Source organism: Artibeus jamaicensis, unplaced genomic scaffold (assembly GCF_021234435.1).
Source record: "Artibeus jamaicensis isolate MK-2021 breed Jamaican fruit bat unplaced genomic scaffold, CSHL_Jam_final scaffold_1964, whole genome shotgun sequence".
NCBI classification, from domain to species: Eukaryota; Metazoa; Chordata; class Mammalia; order Chiroptera; family Phyllostomidae; genus Artibeus; species Artibeus jamaicensis.
Genome location: NW_026522030.1, coordinates 2768915 through 2793823, shown reverse-complemented (window position 1 = coordinate 2793823; position 24909 = coordinate 2768915). Strand labels below are relative to the sequence as shown.

The 24909-nt window shown below is 41.6% G+C and overlaps 1 protein-coding gene across 6 annotated transcripts in view; it reads right to left on the bottom strand.

The window, feature by feature from the left end:
- BRINP1 (BMP/retinoic acid inducible neural specific 1) overlaps positions 1–24909 on the bottom strand; it is a 491421-nt gene that overhangs the window by 45075 nt on the left and 421437 nt on the right. For all 6 annotated transcript variants that reach the window (XM_053656104.1, XM_053656101.1, XM_053656105.1 and 3 more), the window contains 3 exons: positions 20139–20329; positions 12063–12232; positions 9015–9120 (listed from right to left, as the gene is read on the bottom strand). In XM_053656104.1, coding sequence (XP_053512079.1) covers positions 9015–9120; positions 12063–12232; positions 20139–20329 — 467 coding nt within the window. The remainder of the gene's footprint in view (positions 1–9014; positions 9121–12062; positions 12233–20138; positions 20330–24909) is intronic.

The window sequence follows — 24909 nt, the reverse complement described above, 5'->3', positions numbered from 1 at the left end:
CATTCTTTTCTTCCTTCCTCTTTCTCCCCCTTTCTTTCTCTTCCTAGCCTTCCTCCTTCTGGTGTCACTTTAGCACCAATCACACACAAAAATTCAGTTCAGCAATGTGTATTAAGTTCCTATGTCCATGGCATTGTGCAGAATATGATGAAATAGAAAGTTGGCAAGGCGCAACCCTCTCTTAAAGAGAAGAAATAAAACCAAAACACAAATGAATGTGTTGCAAGATAAGTAAAAAAAATTATGCAATAAAAGAGGTCTTAAAAGAGGTTTTTCAGAAGAGGTGGTATTTGGAGGATTAAGGGACATGGCCCCTGCCTGGAAGATATAACAGCCAATTTTATAGAAGAGGCACATGTACTTTAAAGATTGCTATCCCTGCAAGGTAGCATAGTGCCTAGCACACAGTAGGTCCTCAAGAAGTGGTTGTTAGGCTGAACTGGATCCAGAGCAATGTGGAATGAGAAGTGTAAAAGTTCCAAGAAAGCAGAGCTCACTATGTTCTGGGCAATTTATTCATATAATTATTCATTCATTCATTCATAAACAAATTTAACAAATAATACTCTGAGCACTGTTTATGTAACAGGTTCTACATGTTTTTCTAGAGATAGAGAGGGTCCCTACCATCGAGGAATTCACACTTCATTGAGAGAGTCATGCTGGTAATATAGAATGATCATGTGTGTGTGCCTGTGTCTGATAGAGAGATAGAGTGATAGAGATAGAGAGGGAGAAAGAGAGAGACAAGTTCTAGAGAAGAAGGTGGGCGGGTGCCTAATAACCTGGGCAGAGAAGGTAACAGAAGCTTTCTTGGAAAAAGTGGAAGTCCAGAAATTTAACAGATGATGTGCAAAGGTACAAAGTAATACAAAACAATAATTTAAAAAGATGCGTATAGTAAAATGGAAGAAATTCCATAGATCTAAAGTAAAGATATGAGTATATGTTGGAATGCAGATTAAGACAAAGACAAGAAGTTAGGCAAGGGTTTGATTATGTTGCCTGGTGCCAAGTTAAGAAGTCTACACTCTATACCAAAATCTCTTACAGAGAAAGTGAAGGGTTTTAAGCAGGAATGTGACAGTATTGGATTTGATTTTAAGAAGACCACATTTGCGTTTGTGATGGGGATGGAGAGTAGGAAGGGTGAGAATCAAGGAGACTGGCTTGGAAAAGATTGTGTGGTCCATGGAAGGGAAGAATGATGGGGGACAAGCTGAACCAAGGAGTGTGTGCAGAAGGAAGGATCCCTGATGGGGGGTGGACGTTAGCGCAGGGCACTGGAGGATGAACTGAACTTGATAAAAGAGAGAACCAAGATCACTTAGGGCATGAAAGGATTCTGGATGCATGAGTGATAGGAGATAGAGCCTAGTTACAAAGGAGCTGAGATTTCAAGCAGAGACAGAGGCAAAGAAAAATGAGAAGGATTACAATGAAGGAGGAGGAAAGAAGGAGGAAGGAAAAGGAGGAAGAAGAAAAATAATTTGAGATCAACAAGGGAAATAGGTGAAACAGACCATTTGGACATGAATAATTAGAAGGAGGCTCTTAAAACACACCAGCCTCAGGTGGCCCTGTCTGGAGGTGCAGGAAGTAGATGTTGCCTCCTCATGTTTCCAGCCTTTCATCCCATATCCCCTCACTGCCTAACCTCCTGTCTTTTAAAGACCTTTACTTTCTTTCTGTTCAACTTTCTCTTTGAGATGCTGAGAACTGGCTAGTGACCCCACTCCTTTTATTTTCATTGAGAAAAATATCATATGCCATTGAAACCAAGATGTCATTCACTGTGAGATGTATAATTGTTTTATGCACACTAGGATAAAAACAGCCTGCTAATTAAACTATGACATACCACTAGATATAAGAAACATTCTAATTTCAGAGATGCAACTTAAATTTATGAAAAGTAATCAGAAGAAAAGTTCAAGAAAATGCCCTCATTACCACATCTATGACCTGTAGCCACCTCTGAACCCTTATGTCCTTTCATCTTCCCTTCACTGTAGATAAACTAGCAGGCTCTCTTATTTAAGGCAAATAATTACATTAGTACACAAGACCCTATTTGCTCTTGTCTGCTGAACTTGGAGCTTAAAGCCATCCCTCTTTTTGTAGAATCAACTTTTCCCTCTCTAAATAATAATTTCCATCAGCATACAAGTTTAGTTGCTTCCATATTTAAAAAGAAGAAAAGCTGTCCTACTCCACATCACCTTCTGCTACTGTGCCTTTCACTGCAACACTGCTCTGTGGTTGGCTGTATCATCTGCCTTCACGTCCTCTGTTTTAATTTCCTCTAGACCACATTCCACTTAGGCTTTGATTTCTATAACTCCATGGAAACATTTTTGTCAACATCACCAAAAACCTCATGTTGCTAAATCCAGTGCTTAGTTCTCAGTCCTTATCTTGATCCTCCTATCAGCAGCATTCTAACAGTTGACCAGGATCTGGGTTTGGAAAAACACTTTTTACTTGGCTTCCAAGATACTATAACCTCTTGGATCTCTTCCCACCTCCTTGGCCACTTCTTAGCTTTCTTTTCTTGTTCCTCATTATCATCCCATTATCCCAACCCTTCAATATTAAACTCTCCATGGCTCAATAACTGGATTCCTTCTCTTCTCTAACTACACTTTCTCCAAGGTAATCTATCTAATCTCACATCATTAAATATCATCTCTATGCTAATTTATATCTTGGCTTCTCTCCTCTGACTTTACAAAAGCACATTCAACATATACACTTGTATATATAACAGACTTCTCAAACTTAGGTAAAAACCCTATTCCTCATGTCCCATCAAAACTTATCCCTCCCACAGTCTTCACCATATCAACAAGTCAATCTTATCATTAAATGGACTCAGGCAAAATTTGGGGATCACCATCTTTTCTCTTGCACTCACAAGTTTCTCAGTGCAGTTCTGAATAATGGTGTCCGCACTATTTAAAAATATATCCATAATGCAATCACTTCTCACAACTCCCACTGCCACTCTCATGGTCCAGGCCACCATTTTTCCTCATCTTGATATACACGAAAGCTGCCTAACTAGGTTCCTTGTATGTGTTCTTTCCCTCAATAGTCTAGTCAACAGGCATTGTGATTCAGTTAAAATACAAGTCAGGTCAAGTTACTCCACTGTCTGCCTTTGCAGTGGCTTCTCATTTAAACCTCAGCAACATCTAAGGTATTTTCCATGGTCTACAAATTCCTGCATGACCTGTTCCCTCACTGTCTCTGACTGTAAAGAAAATATATTTCTTGGTTTACTTGTTTATGTCTGCTCCCCCCACATTCTACATATAAGCTCCAAAACTTGGCTCCTTCATTGCTATATAGCCAGCTCTTAAATCCATATCTGATATAGAGTTTATGTTCAACAAATATTGCTAAATATATATGTGAATGTATGAATGAAAACATTTCTGGATCATCCCTAGGTTTCAGCAAAACATTCTTTCTGCATCCCTTTCCACCCTTTCCACATCAGTGGGCTACTGAGGCAGAGCTCTGCTCTCTGTAAACCTCACCAGATGGATACTTGATTAAATTACATGACAATGTCAGTAAAATGCTCAGTGGGCTTCTTGGAGAGAAAAATATAAAAATAAGAAGCTATCATTATGCAATTAGCATTATTACTACTAGATAACTACTAGAAGCTGTTGCTTCTTTGGCTACTAATAGCCTCTGATCATTTCTATGATCCAGTTTTTCCCTCATTTTTAGTCTCCTCTAACCTTCTTTCATTTCTTTTCTATTTATTTCTCTTTACCTTTGCCCTGTTTTGTGGATCTTTAATGAAATACCACAAGGTAAATGGCATTACAGTGTCATTCATTATCATCTCTATCTGCCAAAGTGGACCTCTGCAGACCCTCCCCCCCCAGCCTTGTTCAAGGAACAGAGAGCAATGCTATTTAGAGAAGAAGCTCTTAAGTCACCCCCTCTGCCACACTTCCTCACCTACAAAATGGGGGTGTTATGTATGCCATTTTCATAGTGATGCTGTGAGGATTAAAAATGTAATAAATACAACTATATAACACAAACAAGTCTAAGTTAAAATGAATATAATAACAACAAATTGGCACAGTCCCTGTCTCATAAGGAAGAGCTGAATAAACAGTATCTATCACCTACCCTCAGTGCACGCAGACTGTGGGGCTGGACCACCTGCTGCTTTTTGATGTCCCTGCTGCATTCATGTTTTTGTTTCCAGGAGATGTCAAGATGGAGGACACTATTAAATACACTGTTTACTAGCTGCACATTACATACACAGGAACATATGCATACACATCACGTGTGTGCAGCTCTTTGTGTGTCCACAAAGTAAACATACCCATGTGCTGCCACCCACATTGAGCAGAACATCACCAGCGCTTCCAGAAACATCGCTGGTCCTCCCCAACTCCACGGATTCTAAAACGATGTCATTGTTTTTTACTAGTTTTGAGCCGTATGTGAATGGAATCATTCTGTGGGCATTCATCTGTGTCTGGCTTTTTTACTCGATGTTCTCTCCATGAGATTCTCCCATATTGTTTCATGAAAGGGTATCTATTCTGTTCTCATTTTTGTGTTGTAGCCCATTATGTGAATGTATGACTATTTATCTATTTTCTTGTTGATGGGCATTTGGGCCTACTTCCATTTGAAAATTTTGAATAAAGTTGCTATGAACATCCATGTTTTTTGGTGAACATAGGTAACATTTCTGCTGGGTATATTCCTAGGAGAGCTGTAGTTGCTAGGTTGGATGATGAGGGCATACTGAGTTTTTAGTAAATATTGCAAAAGAGTTTTCCAGAACAGTTGTGCTCACTTATTCCCCCTATCCCTTGCAATGGGTGTTAAGTTCCCATGGCTACACATTGTCACTCCTTGATATTGTCAGTGTTTTTCATTTGAGCCAGACTGATTGAGGTGTTATGATATTGAACTGTGGTTTTAATTTACATTTTCTGAGGACTAGAAAAGTTCATTACCTTTTCAAATGTTTATTTGCTATGTTGATATTCTTGTGTGTGAAGTGCCTGTTCATATCTTTTACCCATTCTCTTGTCTTACTGAATTGTCTGTCTTTTTCTTATTGGTTCTAGTGGTTATTTATATGTTTTGCAGAGTTCTCTGTCAGATACATATATCACAGATATTTCCTTCTACTCGGTAGCTTGCATTTTCATCCTATGAATAGCAGCTTCTGAGGAACAGAAATTTTTAATTTCAATGTAGTTCAATTTATCAATCTTTCTCTTACACTTAGTGCATTTTGTATTCTGCTGAATAAACATCAGAATACTGCAAAGATACTCTTCTGTCTTATATTTAAGAAGCTTTCTTCTGTTACCTTCCAGCACCAGAAGATTATTCTCCCTCAGATATCATTTTCCCCCATGATTCCTCTACCTAGGCAGACAGAATAAATTACTCCCTCTCTGGACCTCCATAATAGTATGCATTACTTTCATTATCTCTATTATATATTACCTTGAATCATATGTGTCTTCCTGTCCATCCTCTCTATCTCATTCCCACACTCGATTCACTCAATTATCTAAATTCTTCATGATCTTTTTACTAAATCCTGGTCATGATGCCTTCTAAGTACAATAACTCTAAAATTGGCCTATTTTTCTCACCCCTACTGCTACCTCCATGTCTAAATTTGTGACATCTCATCTTAAGTACTGCAATAGCCTCTAACTGGTCGCCAGTCTGTAACCTATCCTTCTCTAATTAATTGGCCACACGCAAAAGCTAGCATGGTCTTCCAAAAGATCAATCTCTTCAGGCTACTTCCTTTTCAAAAACCCTTCCACGGTGCCCATTATTGTCAAATTAATGTTCAACTCATTAACGTGCTGCAGAGGCCTCCCAGGATGTGAAGGATTACTTTGTCTTTCTCACCACTGATGTCTCAGCTCTAACCTCTTAAAGACTTTTTCAGTTCTTCAAATGCCCCTTCATAAAGACTCTTCTGTCTGCCTCCACATCCATGACACTGCCCTGGTCTTCATCCTTTGGGTCTCATCCTACGCATCATTTTTAGCAAGAAAGCTTTCCTGACTCCCTAGTAAATTAACTCCCCATGCTCACTGGTATTATAAAACCCTCATATTTTTCTCCATTGCAATGTACTATGCCTATTATTATTTAAGTCCATCTTCTCTGTTAGACTGTGTGTGTCCTTGGGGTAGAAACCGAGTCTTGTCTACTCCTGTATCCTTATGCCAAACTCGATGCTAATATGGTTCCTTAAAAAATATGTACAGGGCAGGCAAAAGTAGGTTCACAGTTGTTCATATGGGAAATATTACAATAATTAATAAATAATAACACAAGAATAAATTGTGTTTCATGTACTCACAACTGTAAACTGATTCTTGCCCCACCCTATATATAGTGAGTTGAAACAAACTGATTTGTGTTCATATGCCCACGGTATAACACTGGGTTTGGCACATAACCAGTCCTCAAGAAAAATCTTCATAAAACACTAGAAATGCTGGTATTGAGGTCTTAAAAACCACTAACTTCGATCACTCCACCCAATGGAATGATGATTAAATAATCTTTATAACATTCTAACCAAATGTCATCTATTTATAACTTAGAGAGTCACTATATATTTCAGTTGGCCATTCTAGGTTTGGCATGAATGTGCATTAGAAAATCTATTTTATACTGAGTTTAAACTGAGATGTATTTTATCTCAGTTAAAAGCTGGGGTCCTTGTACTTTCCTCTAAGTAGATCAGGTAATCCATATTAATGAATTTGACTATCTTTTTCTGCAAGACAGTCCTTTAGGTATCTGCAGTCAAGTCCTCTTGCTCCAAGTCAACCCTCCTCAGCTATTTATCATAAGACAGGCTCCTTCAGGCACACTGTAGTTTCTTGATGGTAGTTTGGGTGGTCTGTTGGATGCACAGACCTGAATCCAACCCTCCAGGTGTGTTCTGACTGATCTAGCATAAGACAAAGTTCTCACCTCCTTTTTTCTGAAAAATATATTTCTATAATGTAACCAATGGTAGACCTGAGTTTTGGGGGACTGAGACTTATACTTTAGTTGCTTCATGAAAACAGCAATTTAAGATTAGATATGAAAGTGCATATTTAGAATGAGAAAGTCTGAGGACTCAAAAGGTGAGGAACCCTAGACCTCAAGCTTCATTAGTTTCATGGTACATCAGCCTCTCTAAGTGTCCCCATGATCTTAATAACTTCCTAGTAACACCCTGTGAATCTGTTCTAAATATATTCCAATTATAAGTTACAGGTCTCTCCTTCTCTAACAGCACAGCAGGGTGATCAAGGCAGACTGAGCCAAACTTCCTGGATTCAAAGCCTGCTGGCACCTTAAGGTCACCGTGGGTATCATAGGAACAAACTAGTGTCGCTGGCACACCCAAGGCAGTTCTGACTTTCCTACTAGGCATTACCGAGCTCATCTGTCTACTCTTTTCTCTACTAAAGAGGTAGGGTTATTCGTCCTGTATCTGAGGGTATGTTTTGTTTTAACATTAAACCACTTTCTTGGCCTGAATTTCCCAGAGGACTTTCATTCATTGTTCCCCAGTGACACTTCCAAGCTCTCCCGAACCATTTTCCAACCATCTTCTATAACAGGAGTATGAATCAAACAGTTGCCAAGGAACCAGAATATAAAAGTCACATTAAGTTCTGCTTAGCTCTACCTGCCAATCTCAACCCAACTTTCCTCCCACTGACATTCACAATCACCTTTATCATATACCTTTCTAGAAGGTCACATTTTTAGTCTGCTCAAAGTTAAAGCATGCAATTTCTTTTTTTGACTATAAAGTTAATACATGAGCAGAAAAGTTAGAAAAGGCACCACAAGCCCCAATCATCTATAACCTAATCACCAGAGGTAACCTCTTTTAACATCTCAGCTCATTTTCTTGCAATATTATTTTCTTTTATTCATTTATACAGTCATGCCATACATTCCATCGGAAACTATTCATTTTTAAATTAACATTATATCAAATCATTGTCATGTATACTTGGAAATTCTTTATAAACAACATTTTAGTATCTACTTAATGTTATGTTGTATGGATACTACATTAATTCACTTAGCTTTCTCATGTGGAAAACTGAGATTTTTACTGTGTTTTTCAGATATAAATTATGCTTTTAAAAAACAACACTATCTGTACTTAGAACTTTGTTAATTTTTCCCCACAATCTTCCCTCCACTTTATGATGAATTAATAAGGGTAAAATTGCTATTTGAAATGGTGTATTATTCTAAATCATGAGTACACATGGAGCGACTAGCGTGGACCTGATATATAACAGACACTAAACAAACACAGATATTTCCACAGAGCCACAGATTCATCCTTCTAGTTGTTCCATTCTCACTAGCAATGAGTAAGAGCATGTCTCTCTACGCTCCACACAGCAATGAGTGTTCTCATTTGTCAACTTGGCCACAAGGGCACACGCGTGCACAAACACCTGTGTGTGTGTGTGTGTGTGTGTGTGTGTGTGTGTGTGGATATACAGAAAACCACAAATTATTAACGCATAAGGGAAAAGAAGATTACATAGAACTAAAAATTTCATAAGTTGCCCTATCGCTCTTAGAATTCAAGTAACAGCTGCCAAAATACATTGAAAATCAAACACCATAATGTAGGAAGTTCAAATGACATAATATAAAACTATAATATATATTAGATCTGGAGAACCTATAAATAACACCTTTTAGATATTTTTATTAAAATAATCAGGTAGAGCTCACATTTCCATTCTTGATATCTGAAAACTAATTAATAACCATGAATTTAATGCCCTGTCCATATTAAAAATTTATAATTGTATCATGACTGTCTTAGTTTTCATTGGTTTCCCTGAGTTTCCTCTACCTCTTCTTTCTCCCTGCACATCATGCCTCCCCCTAGACTACCTCCCCCTCCACCCTCTGCCCCACCCCACCCCATCACCACCAGCACTTACCTTGAAGATGAAGTTTGCTCTCGGTGCTTTGCAGAAGGACAGAACTCACAGAGTCCAGATTGTCGTAGCTGTTACAGCCCAGAGGCCCAGTGCGTGTCTCTGTGACCTGGAGGGGACATTAAGGGTGACGGATGTGAGAGAAACACTCCCAGGTATGGGACAAATCCTGCAAAGGGTTGGCCCCCAGCAGAGCAAAGCCATCAGAGAAAGCCATCTGCCCCAGGCCAAGGACCAGGCCTGGCTGTCTCCAAGCAGATGACAAGCTAGCACACTGATTAAGCAAATAGTCTGGAGCCACAGTGCCCAGCTTCTATTCACAGTACCCTTTCACAAAGCTGCTTTACATATTATATGAACTAATAAGTTAACAGGAGAATACATTTCAAAAACATGGGCTTTAGAATCAAGAGAGAATCGGTGTTAAATCCTGGCTGATGCATTTATTTGCTCTGTGACCTAAGGAAGTCACTTAACTTCTGTAACTTGAAGCTAGTAAATCCTTTCCAAAGAGGACGTGAGACTAGACATGATGGGCGCGGGTGCCTAACACATGGCTTACACTCAAAAATGAGCATCTTACTGCCAAAAGTCTCTTAAATTGTATTACGTCCATAGGCACTATTATCAGGCAAGAACAATAAAATTATCCTCATTTAAAAAAAAATTTCAGCAAGGAGCACAATCAACACCACCATACAACAAAACATCCAGATCCTACAGTTTCCAAAACATCGTCTTAGAATAAGTGGATAATAGGCAGATGGCTATTCAAAAAGATAATTTTGAATCAGGACTAGTCTAGTATGAGAAGAGGTTTCTTCATCCTGCTCTTCCCATTTCTCTTCTCTTCCCATTTCTGAACACAGGCACTGCAGAATTGTTGTGAGATCTGCACCCAACTGTAAAGACACAGCAGCAAGTGCCGTTGGAAGTGAGGGCTTGGGGAACACACACAGGGACCTCCAAATGCCAGCTCTGCCTTTCTCCAGCTGAGAGGCCTATGGTATGTAACTTCCTTTTCTAAGCCTCAATGTCCCCATCTATAAAATGTTAGTAATACTCAGCCACCTCAGTGGGAGAAGGGATTGTATGTTTGAAGTGTTTAGCACTTAGGACATGGTAAATAAATGGAGGGCCATTAGCTTTGGAGTTCTTAACAAATGACTTATTCTCTTTTGAACAGAATAATAACACAGTTGTTAGAACATAGCTGTTAATGAGTGACGACCCAGGAAAGGGGAATCATGGGCAAAACTTCCCCACCTGGGTCATCCGTTGCATTACACCTGGATGGCAGTGAGGCCCCTGCTGGTCAGCTGAGGCTGGAGGGAGAATCAAGAAATGTCAAGAAAAACCGAAGTCCTGGACTGAGTGTGGAAAGCTGTGGTCCTGTAAGAATGGCTTCTGGAGTGGCCTCTGGGCAGTTTCTCTGCAAAAGGCCTCTGAAGGAGGCAGGCTGCCCTTCCAAGAGGCACAAAAGAGGATTATCTTGTGACAGGCTTCAATATCTCAATTCCCGCCCCCGTCCAGTGGGGAGAGAACCGTTTGGTGATAATAAAAACCAGGCCTTTGCTTCACTCTGACTCTGATGGCTTCATAAAGATCCGTCTCCCTGTGCTGAGTTCCCTAACAACATAATCCCCCCAATACAGGCGATTCTTCTCAGAGAAGTGGCTCTTTGTTTGTTGATCTGATTTATTTCTCCTCTTCCTAGCTCCCTCCTCAGTAACTCTCTCCCTCCCACATTATTCTCTTGCTTTGGTCAATTTCTGACTCATCTGCCTGAGTCTCCCCCCTTCACTGCTCTCCCGCCCAACACATATACACTTTTTCCCTAGAGATATCTTTGAAACTCTTAATATAAGGCTAGGTCTTCCTTTTATTCAGGAAAAAAAAAAGTCTGGAGATTGAGAAGTAAAAAGCAGATATAATCTGGTTGTAAAAATATTCAGATGCAAAAAATTTGCATTGAAACCCTTAGAAGAACTAATCAATTATACCAAAAATGTCCTCCTTTATACTTGTTATAAAATTGATCCCTGAATTTATTGCATTTAAAATGAAATGTATTTTTTTAACATTCTTGTGCTGTAAGTCACCTAATTAAAAGTTTACAGCTGCTCTATCTAGTGTGGCTATTAAAATTAAACTTAATTAAAATTTAAAAACTTACAAATTTAATTGCTTAGTAGCCACATTTCGAGAGCTCCATGACCCCGAATGACTAGTGACTATTGTCTTGGCCAGCACAGACACATAGGGCGTTTCTGTCATTTTGGAAAGGTCTACTGGCTAGCGCTGGTGTAGATAAGCAGGAGCCACTGTTTTTGTAAATAAAGTTTTACTGGAACACAACCACACCCAGTTGTTTACATATCTTCTATGGCTGATTTTTGGGCAATAGCAGCAGAATGGATTTGTAGCAACAGAAGCCATATGATGTGCAAAGCTTTAAATAGTTATTATATGGCCCTTTACAGAAGATAGTCACAGATTCCTGGTCTAGAGATGAGAGTTCCAGTCCTTGTGAAGGTTCTCTCTCTCTCTCTCTCTCTCTCTCTTTCTGTGAAATTCTGAGCAAGGGTATTTAACCCTTAAATTACAGTTTTCCATCTATGACATGGGAGAAGGAGATAAAAAAAACACAGGTGCTTAAATTTTTTCTGTAATTCAGTAATCTGACTCCTGCTAGCTCTGTGACTTTGGGAAAGTCACGTACCCATTGTTGCTCTGGTTTTTCACTTAGGAAGAGAGCCTGAAAATCATTCACACAGGAGAACTTTAGGCATTCAGGAGAGGATTGTTGCTAATTATGCTGTGACCATAGCCGGGCTGCCCCGGTAAATCAGTAGCAATGATCACACTAATGACAGTGCTCATGTAATTACAGGGCCCTTGACAACATCAGTCAGAATGGTTGTCAGGGTATACTGTTAGATACATGGGTTTGAAGCCAGGGATTGTATCTGCCCATCAACTCTCAGAATACCTGGGTTGCAGCGCTGTTGTCTTAGGAACCTGCCACCCCAACCCACCCTCAAGCTGTACCTTGATTGCTCCAGTTGATATCTGGATCTCATGGAGCCTCCTCATGGTGCCATCACGGTCAACAAAGTAGGATGATGCAAGCTGGTGCAGAGCTTCAACGCTTTGAGTGGCGTTCCCTGACTTCCTGTCGAGGCGACTTTTGTCCATGTACATGGTCAAGGCCTCCTCCCCTGCATAGAAAGGAAAGAAGCTCAGGCAGCCTGTCCAGCTTTGGGGCAAGAGGAACAGCTCCAGAGTGTGGAAGGTAAAACACCCTCCAACCTCGCACTAATTTGCCCAAATTTCTTTCTACCACTGAAAATCAAGAACACAAGGAAAGAGAAATAGTCCATAGGTGACTGTAAGAGCCAACCTCCTCTGAGACAAGGATCATGGAAAAACTCCTAGTCATCAAGGGCAGCCCCTACTAATCCACTTCATAGTTCTCACCAGCATCACCTCACGACTCACGTCCTCTTTCTGAGGTACAGTCTCTTCTGTAAGTGGACGGATTTACCATAGACCAGGGATGTCAAACGCATTTTCAACAGGGGCCACACCAGTCTCACGGTTGTCTTCAAAGGGACAAATGTAATTTTAGGACTGTATAAATGTAACTACTCCTTAAACAGTTAAGTGAGAGCTCAGTGCTCCTGCCAGGTAGAAACAAGGTGCTGGGCCAGATAAAACAAGGTAGAGGGCTGAATTTGGCCCATAGGCCTTGTGTTTGCCACCTGTGCCACGGACAGTTCCTTCCCCTTCCTTTCTGCTCATCCTATGTTTACTCATCATCATCCAGCTCCTCCTTTTCCTCTTCTTATCTTTCTCCTTTCCTTCCTTCCTCCTTTCCTTTCTCTCTTTCTCCTTCTGCTACCCCTTCTAGACAGACAGATGGATGGATGAATAGGTGGATGAATGGCTAAACAGACAGATAGATATATGATAGATAGATAGATAGATAGATAGATAGATAGATAGATAGATAAAGACATAGTTTACAGAAAGATATCCAGAAAGGAAAAATCATGTGCTTATTATAGAGAAAATTCTAAACTGCCAGCTCTGTGAATTCAGACACTGTCTATATTAGCTACTTCTTTATCCCTTGTACAAAACCCAGTGCTTAGCATTTAGTAGATAGTCAGTAAACAATTAATTTGTCCTTTTCTATTCTTAAATGCCTACATATACCAGGCACTGTGTTTCCGAGAGTGTGATGGAAAAGAGGTTACATCTAAGGGAGAGGGGCGATGACAGCAAAGTTCAGTGTAGGGGGAGGAAGGGAAAGACAGAGAGAGATGTGAACTTACTCTTATCACTACAGGACGTTTTCCTTAGAAACACACGCATATGCATTGATTAACAACAGCACTACCTTATGGTGCCTCTTATTTTACACAACAAGATATTTCACCAGAACTTCAGATGGGAAGATCCAGATACACCAAATAGATCTGATCATTGCCCATCTGGTTTTACCCTCTGCTAACAGTGAACTTGGGGATGTTTCTTAAACTCTCTGTTCCTCAGTTTATTTATTAACAAGCTTAGGAGAAGAATAGCACTTACTCCATAGTGTTATTAAGAAGAAAAAATTAATTAATATATGTAAAGTCTCTGTACCAGTGTCTAGTGCATTGTAGCAACCAAAAATCATTTGGAATAGTAAAAAGGTGGCCCTGGACTTGAATTAGCAGCTGTGTGAGCAGGTTATTCACCTGCTTCAGTTTCTTCAGGTGTAAAATTGGGGGTGTTAATTGTACTTACCTCATACAGTTGTCACAGGGTTACTGACTCCTGTCTGGCACATAGCACAATGGAAGGACTAACTACCATTATTTGATCACCATAAACTATCAGTTGTATGAGATTTATCCTTACATCTAATTGACCCAATACAATAGGATACTCAAGGAAATACTATCAATACATTCTTTTAAATGCTCATCTGAGGATTTTTTTCACTGCATTTAGAGAGAGGAAGGGAGAAAGAAGAGAAGAGAGACAACATCAATGCAAAAGAGAAGCATCAATTGGTTGCCTCCTGTAACCACCCAGACGGGGATCACATGTGTCCAGACCAGGAGTCACACGTACCTGTGACCAGACAGGAAATCAAACCCGCAGCATTTTGGTTATGGGACAATGTTCCAACCAACTGAGCCATGCAGGCCAGGCCAAACACTATCAGTACTTTTTGAGGACAAATCCTGAAATCTAAGGTAACTGAAATTTCTTTAGCATGCTGATGGCTTTTTCAATCAAAGAGAAAAACAATTTACTTTCAGAAGGGCAGTGGCTATCATGAGCAGTAGGCACAGTCCTGACCCAAAGGTTAACTCCTCTGCCTTGGATCTTTTCATGACAGCGTCTAGAGCACAGTTCCATTGCCAGAGCCCCCACAGGCCCCCTCCCGTCTGTCTCTGCAGTGCTGTCTCTTTCCCTGTCCTACCCAGACCATTCCTCTATCCCCATGATTTATTCTGATCAATCTTCTTCACAGGCTTTCCTTGGCCTTTTTTCCCCTCCTTGAGTGGAATGCTGTTCTGTGTTTGCCCCAAATGTCTGACTGCTGATGTCCTATGCAGCTTTCTAGGTTCAATTCACATGTCATCTGCCCTTACTACCTGTCCTCTGTCCTTGACCTGGCCAACTTGTAGACACCCCTGAGAACCTGCTCAGGTACTGCCTTCCCAATGAGCTTGCCCCAACCCCACCCTCACCCCAGGAGAGACTAGTCACTCTCCCTCTCTCCGTCACGAGCTTGTTTGTCCATTCAGTTTAGTTCAGCAGGCACTGGCCATTGTGTGTGTGCTGAGCACTTTGGCAGGCACTGGGGTGACAAATGAGTAAGACATTGTCCCCATGCTTGAGTCACTAAGTGACTAGGCGCCTGCTGTCCAACACAGGAGACACCAGCCAAGTGTGACTGCTGATCACTGAAGCATGGCCAGTCCAAACTGAGATGCATGGTAGGTGTAAGCTACACAGCAAACATCTCCAAATGTTAAAAAAAAGAAAGATCCAGTTGTTTATTCTATTGATTACTTGTTGAAGTGTTACTATTGTTAAATATATTTTATATATTTATAGTGAAATATATATTTTAAATTGGTTCTCCCCTTTTTATTTCCACTTTGAAAAATGCCATTGTGAGCAAATGTAAAATGGCATGTGTGGCTCACACCACGACACACATTTCATTCCTGTTGGACAAAGCATGTCTAGGAAAAGAGAGATGGAAATCATTTCAGTGTCTCAGGTGAACAGTGAAGGTGCAGGGATGCACAGAGTGGGATGCAGCTGGAAGAAGGGGGCCTAAATCCCTGTTGCTAATATAGGATACGGGACCCTGTTGGTCTTGTCTCTCCAGCTGCCCCCTTGCTATTCTCTAGGTATGCTTTATCCTGCACAAATTCACCCTGTTTCTTTCATTATTTGAAGTCTGCTTTTCTCCTTCTAACTTCTACTCATTCCTCAGAGGTCACCTAAGACAATACCTTCTCTGAGAAGTCTTCCCTGAATCCTCCACTGTTAAACTGAGTAAGAACACTAACCCCCTGCTGCCACCATCTCTTATTTCTCTGATATAGCACCTATCACATTTTCTGGTGATGCTTGTTCAGCAGCTGATTCCTTTACTAGAAGAGAAGTACTGTGACATCCAGGAGTATGAGAGAGTCTTTCATTATTTCATTGCTATTACTTAGCACAATATAGGTATGTATTATGTGCTTAACAAGCTATTGCAGTGTTTCTGGATGAACAAATGAATATGGAAATGACCTAATCCAACAGTGTTTATTTATTGACATATCTACCTCAATGACTAGACTGTAATCTTCCAATGAGAAGATTCATCATCATCAAAATTAATCTCCAGGTTCCCTATGCCTCTGAGCTGGGTTCAGAATAAGACACTCATATTTGCAGTTCCCCTTGAAGCCTTCATTGGTTATCCAAGAGGACATGATCTTGCATTCTTTAAACTCCATAGAAGCCTAAATAGATTTGACTTAACAATGACTTCATATACAATGAGACTTTGAGTTCAGGAGTGGTGGGTGGTGGCCTGGGGGAACAAGGACTCAATCTGCTTCTCCTAGGTCAGACTGAGAGCAGATGTTCAGTTATCATCTGAAGGATAAATGGATGGGTGGTTGATGGATGGGTGAAGAGATGATTGAATGGGTACATGAATAGATAGATGGATGGAAAGGTAAATGATTAAATAAGTGAATAGTCTAGAAGTTAGAAGCAAGCGGCAGAGGAAATAAATATTCCAAGTGTCAGCTCAGGCTCTCTAAGGGGCCTGTGAAAGAGGAGGTGAAACAAGCCTGTTCCCTCTGGACTGAGAACTGCCGGCAGCAAACCTTAGATCAAGAGGGGTTAATGGGATTCTCGCTACGTTATTAAGACTTAATTTCTTGTTTATTAAGAGAATGTTCTGTTTAGAGTTGCTTTCCCATTTGGGCATTCCTGCAAATTGCCTCTTCGCCCCACAAAGGCCTTCCTTCGGTCTCTGTCCTCAAGGGGACTTCGCCTCGCTCTCTGCAGCACAACTTTCATGGGGGTGGGGGTTGAGGTGGGAGCCGATCATCTGACCTTCTGAGTCAATAGGGATACTGCTGCCAGATGGGGGTTGGCGATGTCTGAACTACAGGTTTCTCAGACGCCTCTCCTCCTTTCCCTTCTGGGCCCCTGTGACTTTACTCTCAGCCTTGCTCTTAGACAAGCGGAGATGTCCCGAAATGCAGGGTGGGAAACAATGAGTAGACGCACAAACATACACACAAGTACAAAAACATGAAGCCTCATGCATAAAAAGACATTTGTGCAATATACACACACTTACACACATGTGAAAGCTCACATAGACTCATATCTGTGGGCATCACATCCATATGCATGTGTCCAGTGAGAAGTGTGTGTGTGCTGAGTGCATACGTGTGTCCGTATAGGTTAATGTATGTCCAAGTACATATATTTGCACGCCTCTGTCTATGCATACATATAAGCTTAATCATACACATCACACAGATATCTGGGCTCCAAGGGCTTTCTTTGGGTCAAAATATGATTTTCCAAGGGGGTAAAGGAAACTGATATCCCTGTGTGTCAACACAGACCCTGAAATTTTCTCTTGGCCCCCTTCCATAAGAAAATCATGCCTACCAAGCGTGTTAGGAGTTGAAGAGACTTCACTGAAAAGCTGAGGATCCCATGGATATGTCTCAGTTGTCAGCCCTCCCACTGCCTCCCCTTGCTCTTTCTCACTCCATTTTCTTCCACTTCCCTCTCCCTCAGGAGCCATACGAGTGCATTTGCTTGTCCCACATGTGACAGTTTACGGATCATCACTGTTGTCTGAGTATGCCCTTAGGAACTCGCTTGCCACCTCAAACAGCTTATCAAAGTGTTTCTCCTAAATAAATATCGTGTTCTCAGGAAAAAATGACAGGAATAAAATTTTTTGCACCTCCTTCTATTTAGACTGGAAAACTCATATCTAGACAGGAAAATTAATTTTTTAATGTCTTCTATTCATCCAGTGGGTGGTAGGGATGGGCTTTAATACTGAGTCCCTAAGTTCCTTAACCCCATTAAATGATAGCAATAATAATATTATTAATAATAATAATAGTAACAATAGCAAAAATTTGTTAGGTGCAAAACACTGCACTGAACACTTAAATAGATTTTTTTCTTTAATTTTTTAGAGAGAGGGGAAGGGAGAGAGAAAGAGAGGAAGAGAAAAACAGATGTGTGAGAAACATCCATCAGTTGCCTCTCCTATGCCCCCAGCTGGGGACCTGGCCTGCAATGCAGGCATGTGCCTTGACTTGGAATCAAATCAGTGACCTTCCCATTCACAGGTTGGTGCTCAGTCCACTGAGCCACACCAGTTAAGGTCTCACTAAACACTTTCGATGCACCATTTTATTTAATCCCTATGAATTAAGTACTATCATTATTTCTAGTTACACAAGGGAAAACCAAGGCTTAGAGGAAGTGGGACTTGGCAAGGTGACAGGAACCTGGGGAGGAGCAGGAGGCAGGGTTGGAACCCAGGCAATCCGACTACAGAGCCTGCCCTCTCATTCACTACAACTTACCACCTCCCTTCTCTCCCATTGCATGAGGAGGCCCTTCAGAAATATTCTTCCTTGAATGAATGAATGAATGAATGAATGAATGAATGAATGATGATGACATGAGAAGGACCCCACTGTGTTTCTGGCACATTGTGCTCAATCAACAGTCAATCTTTTCTTTTCCCCGCCCCCACTCTCCCATGTTGAGCTAACATCTGGGGTCTGCTGTCCAAAATCAGAGCTCAGTCCGAAGCTTTGCCTATTTTAAAATGTTGTGCTGTGAAAACAGGAGAGGAACAAAGCTCTGTGAATAGTTCACCCCTTGCCTTGGAGAAATTAAAAATATATTTCACTGCAAAACAAAGGTCTTAGTTATTTGGGATTTCCAGAGACTCAAACAGAACACAGCCTCTAATAAAAGAACTGAATTGGTTGCCGTATTTTTTTTTTCAGGTAAAATGAGAAGTGAGAGAAGTTCACAGAAAGGCATACAGGTTAATGCAACACTCAGTGTGGAAGTGATTTCATTTTCGCTTTACAAGAGAATAAAACTTATGCAACATGATTTAACATTCAAAGTCTGACTTCACCTAATCTCTGACTAGCAGCACGCAACAACCGTATGCTGGTTGGTTGTTCTGGGGAATGGGTGGGTCGGTGGATGAATCAGCTGGTTAAAGACATGACCAGAGCTGGGTCAAAAGCTAACACAGGCTTTGTAAACTGAAAGACCTAAATTGAATTAAAACAACACACACAGAACTTAGCTTTGTCACTTACTAGCCATAATGCTTCTGAGTCTCAGCTTTCTTATCTATGAACTACAGATAATTTGACTGAACATGCAGTTTTTGAGGACTAAAGGCAATGTGCAGTGCCGACTATGGGCAAATACTTAATAAGCAGCGGCTATTCTTGTAACAAAGAGTAAACTTGCCAAACCAATCCACATTCCTCACATCACCAAATTTGTAATTGGATCTTCCTCAAGACATACATACACTGTGTGCTCAGCCTAGAAAGCTTCACACCTGCCTTCCACCTGGGCAACTCCTGTTGAGTGTGTTCATACACATTTTCCTCCCTAAAGTGTGTATGAACCAGTCCAACTCATGGAGCTCACCCCTCCTCTGAGGGAGAAGGTCAGCTGGTACAAGTAGTTACACCCTAGCCCACCCAGCCTGTCTCCGTCCATACACCCCTCTTGTTTAGCTGCTATAAGCCCTATTCGAAGGCAGCTCTCTGAGTAGGTGGCACGGTGCTCCACCACCAAAGGGGTTTTCTCAACCTTTAGTGAACCCCATCACTGTGGCAGAAGACTGATAACAGGGATTGTACCTTAAAATATAAAATGATGCATGCCCGCAAGACCCACAAGCACCTAAATGCACTAGTCTCCACCATCCTCCCCTCTCTTGTGTTTCCTTATTTCCCTTTTATCCTCTCCTCTTCTCCTTACTCCCTTATGGCCTGACTGGACTTCCTGGGATGGATGGACAAGGCTGAACAGGGTGGAGCAGTGGGTCTGCCTTCCTACTAACCTATTCCTAGCCCAGAGAAGATACAAATGATACTCCCTTTGTAAAATGCTAAACTCAAATTATGAGTCCCTAAAGCAGACTTACATTAACAAATAACATTCTCTAAACAACATCTGAATTTTAATTATTTCCCCCAGATTAGACTACATTCCAAAAGGGAATAACACAATAACTAAATTAAGCATTCCCAACAAACCAAGCTAATTACAAGATGAAGCCCTGTTTCTATAAGACAGTGAACTGTCATTGGACTGTCCCAGAAAACAGAATCCACTGCTCTGATATGATCACAAGAACCAAGACAATTTGGCTTATCTGGCAATATACGCTTTTGAGTGATGTGCCAGGGCAGAGATGCGTTAATGCACACTTCTGTACATTAACACATCTCTGGGCGTCCCACCCTCCCCAACATCCCAGACCCAAGTCACAAGGCTATGGCCCAGTGGCTGCTGACCTACCTCCCAAGGTGGCAGAAATGAGGAGGTGGGTGCCGTACTTTTTGATGATGGTGTCGATGAACTGCTGAGTGGTGGGTCTCCTGCCAAGCAGGCGGATACTCCTTTGAAACTCCGGCATGAGGGGCACTGGATGACGGACCAAGTCTCTCCTCTCGATGGCTGTGTTCCTCACCTTCCAACGGGCAAACTCCCTGGGCAGGAGAGATGAGTGAGACTCTTCAACTTACCACCTCTACCCAAAGCCAAAATCTACCCAACCACCCCATCTGAGTATCCCTCTGTAGGTGAGAGACTGGCTACAGTTATTTTTAGTATTTCTTAAGTGATACTTAGAGCTGGGGCTCTCAATCTCTTCAGCCAGCAAAAACTTATTGAACACACATCTTGTCACTGGGATACTTTGGTAGACCAGAGAGATACAGTAGTGTTCTCTTGTTGCTCACATCAAGGATACCAAAAATCACTGTTGTCTAGGTGCTTACCCACCTCCCTCACTAGACCACAGGTGGCAAACACAAGGCCCACAGGCCAAATCCGGCCCTCCATCTTGTTTTATCCTGCCCAGCACCTTGTTTCTACCTTGCAGCAGTGCAGAGCTCTCGCTTAACTGTTAAGGGCAGTTACATTTCTACAGTCCTAAAATTACATTCAGCTCTTTCAGGGCAACTGAGAGGCTGATGTGGTCCCCCAGTGAAAATTAGTTTGACACCCTTGCACTAGACTGGAATAATACCATAGAGGTAAAATCTTCCCACATACACGGTGCATGTTACATGGTAGGAGTCTTAAGAATGCTATCTGGACAAATAAGTAGATAAGGGAGGAAAGGAAGGAAGGGAGGGCTGGAAGGAGGCTGGCTGTGTAACGATGGACAAGAGCTAAGGCACAAAGCAAATTGAGACCTGTTCTAAGACAACTGCAAAACCAAATACTAAGCCCAGAGCTCAGTTTAATTCAAACAATTAACATGAATTCATTGAGCAACTGCAGTTTGGAAGGAATTAAGCTGTGTTCTGAAGATTGTGCAGGGGGATTCCCAGTCTTCCTTTCACTAATGATGGAATGGATCAAGACCAGAGAGCATTGACCTTGAGAGTCCAACTCAGACTCTCACTCTGGCTCTTGAAAACTATGTGGTGTGATCTTAGGTAGAGCACACCACTTCTCTGGACCTGCCTTTCTTTCTCTATAAAATCCAACTGGTGTTATCTATTTCCTGTTGTTGGAGGACTGGTTCCATTAAATATAGAGTGTGACCCACAGATATGGACGACAGTGTGAGAACTGACTGTGGGAGCAGCGGGTGGGATGGGCAGAGGAGGGCAAAGGGAAAAAATCATACTGTCATAGAATAACACTTAAAACATGATTAAAAAAGAAAGATAGAGTGTGCCAAGCACTAATTCAGTGTGAAAGATAGTTTCATAACTTTATTTCCTCATGAGTTCCCAGACATGTAAATCATTAAAGGTTCATGGATAATGAACAAGGAGCATGCACACTGAATACGAGTAGAAATTTCAAGGCCTTGGCTCAGGTTATCTTTGCTATAGTAATGACCTCCTTCCTACCAAAGACAAATCTTCCCAGGAACAACCAGCTCTCCAACCTGTCTGAGTTACAAGCTCCAGGTCCCTTGAGAGAAACAGACCAGCCAAGAGGAATGTGAGTTCAGCCTAGATAAATGACAGGAACCAGAGTTTAATGAAAAGGTCTCTCTCTCCCACCACAAGATGGGAGAGACAAATGAAGGATGGGGCATGGCGCAAGAAGAGGCAGAGCAGGATGGGACTCCCGCTGAGACATGCCCAGATAATTCAGTGGTGGAGTCTGACTCCTGATGCAGAGGAAACTGGGTCTGAAGAAAGCTTTCACATCAGAACATGTTTCCAAGACTCACAGCTTGTGATCTGTCTGCTTAAGAAACCTCTGTCCATAATTCATAACATAGTTCAAATTCTAAATAAAGCAGAGCTGAGTACCTCACACACAGGTACTTCAGTCAATCAGCTGCACTCAGTGAACCTTTGCAGGCACAAAGTATCAAGTCTGCAAAAGGGGGATGAGCATGTCATAGTTGTATGTCCTTGTCTCACATCCTTAACAACCTTACAGTTGGGCAGGGAAAAGAAATTTCCAATTTATTGCAAATCAAGGACTACAGGAGACAGAAGAAAGAAGAGAGATTTCTCAGGTGTCTGGGCAATGCTTCATAGAGGAGGTTACAGCTGAACTATAGTTCTGAAGTTCATGTGGGGCTTAGATAAATGGAAATATTGTTAATACATGCACAACTATGCACATGGAGGAAAGGGCCAGAACAGAGTGAGGGAGGGAGACACATAATGCATCATGGGAAGAGCTGAACAGGACAGGAGGTGTGAGAAGAAGGGGGTGTGGAAGGAGAGATGGGGCAAGAGTGACCAGATATGGGGAGAGGGTAGTGTAGCAGGTAGCTTGGACAGGAACCCCAATGATCCCAGCCCCCTGGAGTTCACACCCCCATGTAATCCTCTCCTACTGAGTGTGGGCAGGAGTGGACCCAGCAACTTGCTTCTAAAAACTAAAATTGAAGGTGATGAAATGTTACTTCATGATTAGGTTCTAAAATACGGCAACTTCTCTCTCTTTCTCTCTTTCTCTCTCTCTCTACCCCCACTCCACACTGCCATTTCATGAGATGCTCTATGGAAAGGTCCACATGGAAAGGAACCAGGGAAGCCTCTGGCCAACAGCTTCTGAGAAACTGGGACTCACTGGGAACTGAGTTCTAACAGTAACACTGGGTATGAGCTGACAAGCAGGCCCAGCTAAGCCACACCCAGTTCCTGACCCACAGAAACTGAAAGATGATAAATACCGTTGCATTAAACCACTGTTGTGCAGTAATTTGTTACTCAGCAATAAATGACCAATGAAAGGCAAAGAGAATCATCAGATATTTCTGAGCAAAAGGAGTCTCCCTCATCAGACTGTCCCTGAAATTTATTAAATTATATGTATATTAATTATGGAATTATATATAAAGAAACATGCATATATTTCATAGACATATATAGTATAATAGACACATACATACTTTTATATGTTATATATTATAATTATACCACTCATTACATATGTATTATTTTTACTTACAACTTATGACCTTGGGTGACAATTTTTTATGTGACTATGTCTCCATTCCTCAAAACTAATGCACAGAGAAGTTTAAAGTAACATCGAAAGTCATACAACTAGTTAGTGGCAGAGCTAAAAGTAGAAAACTGGTATGCTGATTCTTAAGTCACTCTTTCAATGTAGATACTGAAAGGTAGAATATAAAAATGTAGTAGATGGAAAGCATTATGCTGAGTGAAATAGGCCAGGTGTTGAAAGACAGATGCCATATGATCTCACCTTTAACAGGAAGCTAAACAACAAAACAAACAAGCAAGCAGAATAAAAACAAAGACACTGAAATAGAGAACAAGGGGACAGTGACCAGAGGGGAGAGGGGAGGGAATTTAACGGGAAAAAAAGGGGAGGGATTTGGAGGAACAAATATGAAGGACACAGGGATGAGAACTAAGGGGGGTGGAAATGGGAGGGAGGTGGGGAGCACGGGGCGGGGGGGGGCTGGGATGGGAGAAATAGACAAAAAAACTGTACTTGAAAAATAACTAAATAAAATTTTTAAAAATAGAAAATAATACAAAGTGTAGTAGAACCAGTACTGATCCAAGGAAATAATGCCCCCCCCCACCGCCAAATGATGAGCCCCTGACACAATTCCTGTTTGTTCGTTTGTCTGAACAGCCTCCCTAGTCTTCCTGATGCTCACCAACGCCACCCCCAGGGCTTGCTGTCCAGGTTGCTTCCTTGAAAACACTAGGGAAGCTGATGCTGGGTTCCCGGCTCCTCCCCAGCAGGGTGGGTACAAGGCCTAAGAGAGGGGCTGCATGTGGCCTGCTGAGCACAGCGCCAGGCTCTTGGGAGGAGCTCAGTCGCTGGGGCGTGTTATCATGAAGCACAGGTCCTCAGCCAGGCACCGCATGTTCAACATCATGAACAGAGTTCCCATCCTAAGGAATTCCATCTGACTGGGAGAAAGTGGATGTTTAGGAAAGCTATTTAGCTATGGTGTACTATTTGCAGTAGTCATTTTAGTTACAGAGCAGTCAGACAGGAGGGTCCTTGACAGAGTCTGGAGCGGGGACTGGGGTGGGAGTAGCAATGTCAAAGAATTCTCCTGTACAAGTTGAATCTTGAAGGCAATGTAGGATTTGGGCAAGAATGTTTCAGGAAAAAAAAAGCAGTATGTGCAAAAATGAAGGGGAATGAGAAGATAAGGCAATTGGACAGTGAGGGATGCATATGTATGAACAGCATTCATGTGTGTGTGCACGTGCATGGATTATAAAATGATAAGAGGAAGCCCCGGCTGGTGTGGCTCAGTGGATGGAGTGCCAGCCTGCGAAACAAAGGGTCACAGGTTCAATTCCCAGTCAGGGCACATGCCTGGGTTGCAGGCCAGGACCCCAGTAGGTAGGGGGCTCACGACATGCAACCACACATTGATGTTTCTCTCCCTATCTTTCTCTCTCCATTCCTCCCTCTCTAAAAATAAATAAATAAAATCTTTTAAAAATGTTTTTAAAAAATGATAAGAGGAAGAGGCAGACAGGTTTTCAGGGATCACAGGACAAAGGGCTTCGTGTGCCAAACTTTGTTATTACACTTCAGTCTATAAACTTTGTTCTTATTGGCCAAAAATCCAGACTAAAAACTT